Source organism: Plasmodium gallinaceum, assembly GCF_900005855.1.
Source record: "Plasmodium gallinaceum strain 8A genome assembly, contig: PGAL8A_v1_94, whole genome shotgun sequence".
Classification (NCBI taxonomy): domain Eukaryota; phylum Apicomplexa; class Aconoidasida; order Haemosporida; family Plasmodiidae; genus Plasmodium; species Plasmodium gallinaceum.
Window position 1 is genome coordinate 100814 of NW_021628259.1, and position 7412 is coordinate 108225.

At 20.5% G+C, this 7412-nt stretch overlaps 1 protein-coding gene across 1 annotated transcript, besides 2 other annotated features; it reads right to left on the minus strand.

Annotated features, from left to right (window-relative positions):
• Positions 1 to 475: 475 nt before the first annotated feature.
• Positions 476 to 1019: a repeat region.
• A 683-nt stretch (positions 1020 to 1702) lies between these two features.
• Positions 1703 to 2274: a repeat region.
• Positions 2275 to 2982: 708 nt separating this feature from the next.
• On the minus strand, positions 2983 to 3663 carry PGAL8A_00326800 (fam-g protein; the record flags this gene model as incomplete). The annotated part of the gene is made up of 2 exons (XM_028672293.1): positions 2983 to 3459; positions 3589 to 3663. The coding sequence occupies 2 exons, from the start codon at positions 3661 to 3663 to the stop codon at positions 2983 to 2985; spliced, it is 552 nt and encodes a 183-aa protein (XP_028528860.1).
• Positions 3664 to 7412: the final 3749 nt, after the last annotated feature.

A 7412-nucleotide genomic window follows, 5' to 3' on the forward strand; every position in this document is an offset into this window, starting at 1 on the left:
CAACTAGAATTTATCAAATTATGTTTTTTATTCATTGTTTCTTTTATTAACTTGGTGTTCGGTGACTCTACTAGAGTACCCACAAAAAAAAAATATTTTTATTTGTTTATTTTTTTTTAAGTACGCTCACTTTATGTGCAAGGTTGTATATACATATATTTTTTGTTTTCATACTTTTTGAATAACTATTTTAGAGCAAACATTTATGATAGCAAATTGTCCTTGAGAATTAGCATGCACAAAATAAAATGTTCTTATTCTATTTGTTCGTCAAAATATTATACAAAAAAGGTCAATAATATTGTTTATAGATCAATGTATTAACCAATATAAACAATATAGATAAAGCTAAATATGTTCACTGTACGTCAATAAAACTTAGTGGTATTTAGCGGAAATAAAGCACAATATAGAAAAAATTATTTTCAATAGTTATAACTTATGAATCATTTTATTATTATATTAAAGGATCTATAATATTGATTTATTAACTGGATGTTCGGTGACTTTGCTAGATTATTGAACAAACAAATTAATAAGGAGCATGTAGAGTTACTCTTGCGATTTTGATGTATTTATATATATTTCTATATGCTTTGAACAAGTGATTCTTAATTATGTGATCCATTTCGTTCAGCATTATTTGATTTCAATAGGTATTTATTTACATCAATAAAAATCCTAATTTTCATTAAAAATTTATATCCTTATTCAACATTTATTATTAATTAAATGTAATTTATTTATTTCTTTGTTATGAGTTATGTTCAGAAATTTAAATATATTGCTGTTGAATTAACAAACATAAACAATTAGTGAAAATGCAAATTAATTATATAAATGTTATTTACGCGAAAATATTATTGTTATATATATAAAATTTTCTCTCACAAATTAAAAATATAAATATTATGCAAATTAAACTCTTTTATGTGTAATTGTTTTTATCTCCTTAAGATCTCATTTTTATTGGTACTAAATCTTACTCTCCATTTTTATTTTACCAATTTTCTCTCTTTTATTAAATCCTTTTAAAAAAAATAAATATATTTATTTTTACATATATCCATTTATTAAAGGAAAAAATAAAAAAAATTTAATAATTTTTTTTTTTTTTTTTTTTTTTTTCCGCGTGTGCAAAACCAACTACGTATTCTTCATATAGCTAATCCTTTTTATTACCAAAAAGGTTAATGAAGCCTTTTATTGAGCATTAATGGACGAATTAGGATATGTCATCATAAAAAAAGAAGGATAAACATATATATATCATGGAAGTTAAACCCGATGTAAAGGAGGATGAATTAAAGAATTGGAATAAAGAAATTATTCAGAAATTTATTAAAGCACCTAACTTAAAAGATAAGGAAAATGAAAAAGAGTTCGAAAAATTATTAAGAAATATTACAAGACTCTTGAAAAAAAAAATAAAATCATGGAACCTAACAACAAATACAAAGTTTCTATTCAGGTACAAGGAAAAACTCGGCGTTATAACCCTAAACCATTGCTTTATTTATTGGGTGTCGGTGACTTTGTGGTTTATAAAAGGCTTCATTAAACTTTTTGGAAAATAAAAGGACTAGTTAAATGAAGTATATGAAGTTTGTCATGCATACACACACAAAAATAAAAAAAATTGATTTTTTTTTTTGTTTGTACTTCTTAAAAAGAAAGTACAAAGAATGTCAGAAAAAAAAAATTTGATAAAAAAAAATGTAAAAATATGCAGGAAAAAAATTGATTAAAAAAAATCAATTTTTTAAAATATTCTTTACTAAGAAAATAAAAAAAAAAAAAAAAAAAAAAAAGATTTTTTTTTTTGGAAAATGGAGAAATTAAATGAAGTATTTTTATGATGAATTTTTCAAAAGAAAATTTTATACATATAAGAACAAAATTTTCATGTAATTATATTTATATAATTTTTTTGTTTCTGTTAATAATTGTTTATGTTTGTTAATTCAACAGCAATATAAAATAATTGCTGAATATAACTCATAACAAATAAACTAGTAATTATAATTATTAATAATTAATGTTAAATAAGTATTTAAATTTTTAATAAAAATTAGGATCTTTATTAAAGTAAATAAATACTTATTGAAATAAAAGAATGCTGAACGAAGTAGATTATAATTAAAGATCACTCGTTCAAAGCAAATAAAAATATATATAAATATACAAAAATCGTAGAGGCATCTCCACATGCTCTTTATTAATTTTTTTGTTGAGTACTCTAGTAAAGTCACCGAACACTTAGTTAATAAACCAGCTGGTAATAATTTTGCATACAACTTTTCTTATTCTATTTTATCCTATACTTTTACTACCTGATTTATTTACTATCCACAATTTACATTTTTAATTTATTAAATTATCATTCAATGAATTTACTATAATAATGAAAAACAAATTATTAAAGAGAATATGGAGTTTTCTCTAGTAATTAAATGGATTTTAAATATAATTTTAATGATATAAACAAATAAACTGCAATAATGCGGTTCTTTGTGAATTTACATTGATAAAAATTATGTATTTTTATTAAAAGCATATATTCTCATTAATTATTAATTTTTAAGTATAAAATATTTATGGCTTTTTATAAGTAATTTTCAGTAATTCAAATTCACTGCTTTTAAAAATAATAAAAATACTTAATAAAAAAAAACTTTAATTATATTAATATCACTTAATGAAAATTTGATTCTTAAAAATTAAAAAATATTCTCATGAAATTTTTTCATTCTAAAAAATTATTCTATCCTAATTTTTTTTTTTTTAAAAAATAAAATATATCTCTATAAAAAAAATTTAGAGAAAATATTAATTTTTCTTTTATTTAACTAGATCTTGTACAAAAATAATTCTATATTCTCTGTTAAACCATTAATTTTTATTCTCGTAAATTTTATCATACTTATAAAAAAATAAATATTTCCCAATATTTAATTTCTTAATTTTTACTTTATTTTTTCCCTACTCTTTCTTAGATTCGGATTCTGTTTTATTGTCTCTCATCTCTTTCTTCAATACGTCTAATAATTTCTTTAATTCTGAGTGATCTTTCGTATCACTAAGAATTAATATTTGTCTTCCTTCATCTGGAATATTTTGTTGATAAATTTTTGAAGATAGATTAATAACTTTATCACGTGAAATATTTTTCCACTCAATATTCATTTCATGGTCTCTCAAATTAGGGTCCATTTCTTTTGCTTTTTTATCAAAACTCTCCCACAATGATGGCTTTTTGACTCCATGAGATGGATTCTGGTATTGAAATCGATTTTTTTTTTTTTTTTTTTTATTATATGATGGGCATTCTTCTAGACATCCTTCAGCTTTAGTTTGCTTTTTATCTGCTATGTCACCCTCGGTTAATACTCTTTCATATTTTAACTCATGTTTTGTTTGCAATATATTTTTATCAGTCCATGTTTTATAGTAATCACACTATGGATTAAATAAAAATTTTTTAAGAGAATGTTTCTTTTGTTAGAATAGTAAATCAAATGGAATGTTAAAAAGAATTAGAAATAAAATATATCTATATGTATATTTTTTGTAAAAATTTTAACTTACGTTATAAAAACATTGATACATCCATATTAAAAGAAGGAATGTAGTAATTTTTAAATATAAAGTTAACGTTTTCATATTAATATATTTATTAAATAATATTAAAGTGGAAGTTGTAAATTCAGGTGTAAAACTGTTTCAATTCTGAATAATACTAAATTATGGATTTGTAATATTAATTTAGATATTGTTATAACTTATATTATTTTCTAAAATTTATAAAATATGAAATTATTTTTATATGAGAAATGTAATTTCTAATTTTTTATTATTACATATGATAATATGATTACTTTAGATAGAAATAATATTCATAATTTTTTAAAAAATAAAATAAAAATGTTAATTTACAAATAAATAAAAAATATAATAAATAGGATAAAGTTATTTTAAAAATATTTTATTAAAATTTTATTTATCTTTAAATTATAAAAAAAATTAAATATTTTTAATTTAATTCACATAAAAATTATAAATCATATACATTTAATGTTAAAGGATTTTTTTTATTTTTTTTTTCTAAACTACAAATCTCTGTGAATTACGTCGAACTTTAAATTATTTTATATGCAGTATATTATGATTTACAAAAAATAAATCTTCATATATTATATAGATATATCTCCATCAAAAAAAGAAAAAAAAACTCTATAAATTAAAAATTTTAAACGCATGTATTTATCATGCAGTATACTACATTTGTCACAATTTTTCAATTAATATAAACTAATTTTTGTTTGTGTACATTTTTCTTTTAAATATAACTTTTTTTATTTTTCTAATATACTTTTTTCTATCTTAATTCTTTTTTTTTTTATTTTTATTATTGATAAATATTTATACAATATATGTATATATTTATTTTTTGCTATAACTATTTTTTAAAGAAAAATACTTTTTCAACTTTTTGAAAAAAAATAAGAAAAATTTATTAAGTACTTAAATTCAAAAGAAAAAATGAAAATAGTTATTTACTTAAAAGGAATTATAATAACAAATCTTATAAAAAGCACATTTAAAAGTCAAATAAATTAATTATAATTTAAAAAAAAAAAAAAAACTATTTTCTTAATCATATATTTAAAGTAAAAAATATTTTTTAAAAAAAATTATTTTTTTTGACAAAGTTACTTAATTTATTCTAAAAATACATTTTTATAAATTTACTTTTTTACGAGTAATATTTATTAGTTTTAAAATTAATATAAATGTTATTTACTTAATGTAAAAATATATCTTTAGTTTAATATAATAGANACCACCACTACCTTTATCTACTCCTGAAATCACTACTTTGCCATCTACAAATAATTCTACATCACGTACAAATGATATGCCTATTCATCCTACTAATGATGTTATTTTAGGATCTTTTGCTCATTCATAAACTTCAGAGAATACATCAAGAAATACATTTGTGAACCATTATAAGTAAAAGAAATTGTCCATAATCAGGACTTAAGTCAGTGTAAAGCAGTTGCATATTTATATCAATTTCTATCAGGTGCAGATCCTACCTATAACTTTACTAAGATAGTATTCACATTCTTATTCACAGTGTATCTACATTTACATTTTGAGATTCATGATTCACTGATATCTATACTTCAGACAACTTTATCAGTTACCTAGACATACATGACAGTCATCACTAGTATTTCAGTACTTAGGACTGTGTTTAACAGGTGGATGTGGGATTTTAAGCATTTGTTATTACAGTCTGTGACTGAAGGCTCACCAGTCCTGCCTACAAATCCAAGTTGCAAAGCAATGTCATAGGATAGAATTAGCAGTGTTGCAAAGGAATTCATTAAAGCCCAGCATCCAAACAAGAATACATACTTTTTGATGATAAAGTGGAAGAACATGGAGATGTATTTTGTGGTTTACTAATTATCACAAATGCTTAGAATTGTGGAAGAGTTAATAACTCTTGCCTGCACATATTGCCTACCAGTCTAACTTACAATAAGCTGTGAAGTATTCTGTTAATAATATTTTAAGGCTATTTCACTTTCTTTATAGCAGTACTGTTCAAAATCAGGTTTAGGCTCATTGAACACACAGAGAAGGACTTCTTATTCAGCCATCTAAAAAGTTTATGACAAGATATTTATCTGTCTATCAAGATCGAGGGTCCACCTGATGATCCTGTCAGTGAAATCTGGACCATAATTCATGTGCTTAAAAATATTTTTGACCCCCATTTTTCTTCATTAAAAATGAGAAGTCATTTAATAAATAAATTCTTTTTGCTTTCAACCCCACCAAAAAAAAAGGAGGAAAACCTGGTCTAATTTAAAAAAAAAAAAAAAACTATTTTCTTAATCATATATTTAAAGTAAAAAATATTTTTTAAAAAAAATTATTTTTTTTGACAAAGTTACTTAATTTATTCTAAAAATACATTTTTATAAATTTACTTTTTTACGAGTAATATTTATTAGTTTTAAAATTAATATAAATGTTATTTACTTAATGTAAAAATATATCTTTAGTTTAATATAATAGATTTTTTCTTATAAAATTCAAAAAAATGCATTTTTATTGTGATATAAAAAATATCAATAAATAATGATAAAACAGAATTATAAAATAACATTTTGTATATATATTATTATAATCTTCTAATTAAATATAAAAAAAAATTATTTTTTTTTTTTTTTTTGCCTTTATATATTTATTTGATAAGTGCTGATTACTATTACGATGTGTTTATTTTATTTTTATTTTTATTTCTATATATTTATACCACAATTTATTATTTTTCATTTTCTTACCAAACAATTTGGGTAACTCATTTATATAGTATAAATAAATTCATCAATTGTTCCTTTCTAATATAACCTTTTTCTTAAAAGGTTAAATTTCATAAGACATCTCTGTGAATATTAATGAGAATTTTAATAGGAATTTTTGTTTTTTTAATTTGATCTATTAGAATCCTTAAGGTATTATTAATAAAAAGTGGTGTGTATAAATACTATCATTTTTAATATTTTAACACTAAATTTTCTCATAAAAATAATCATAAATTTAATAAAAGTGCATTTTTTATGATTTATAATTTTTTAATATTATATGTAGAAGTTGTTCTTACTACTAAAAATATGTAAAATATAAAAGTGTCTTACATTTCACATAGATATTGCATGATATTAAAATAATTTGAATAGTGTGTATTTTGGAGATATAGAAACGTAAATTATCCAAATAACATTTCACGAAGTATTAAAATTATTATAATTATTATAAATAGGATAATATTCTAAGGAAAAGAAATTATTTATATCTCTGATTTATTAATGGTTGTTAAATTACTTTTCTCGTGTCAAACAAATGAATTAATAAGGAATATATAGTGTAAACTGTATTTAATTTTGATATAAAATTTTTATTTTTATTAATGATTATTAAATATAACATATAGTTAATTATTTTTTTTTTAATATAAGCAAGCTCTAAAGTGTAATTTCCTTAATATTACATTTTAGATTAAAATAAAAATATACTTTCCAAAGTAGTTTGCACATTATCCTCCAAAAAAAAAAAAGAAAAACTAATTTTTTTTTTTTAAGATTTTATTTTTTTTTAATTGTAAATACACACACAAAAAAAATATTATTATTTATATAATTTTTTTTAAGTACGCTCACTTTAAGTGCATGTATATATATACATATATTTTATGTTTACATACTTTTTGAATAACTATTTTAGAGCAAACATTTAAGATAGCAAATTGTCCTTGCGAAATAGCATACACAAAGAAAAATGTTTTTATTCTATTTGTTCGTTTAAATATTTTACAAAAAAGGTCAATAGTA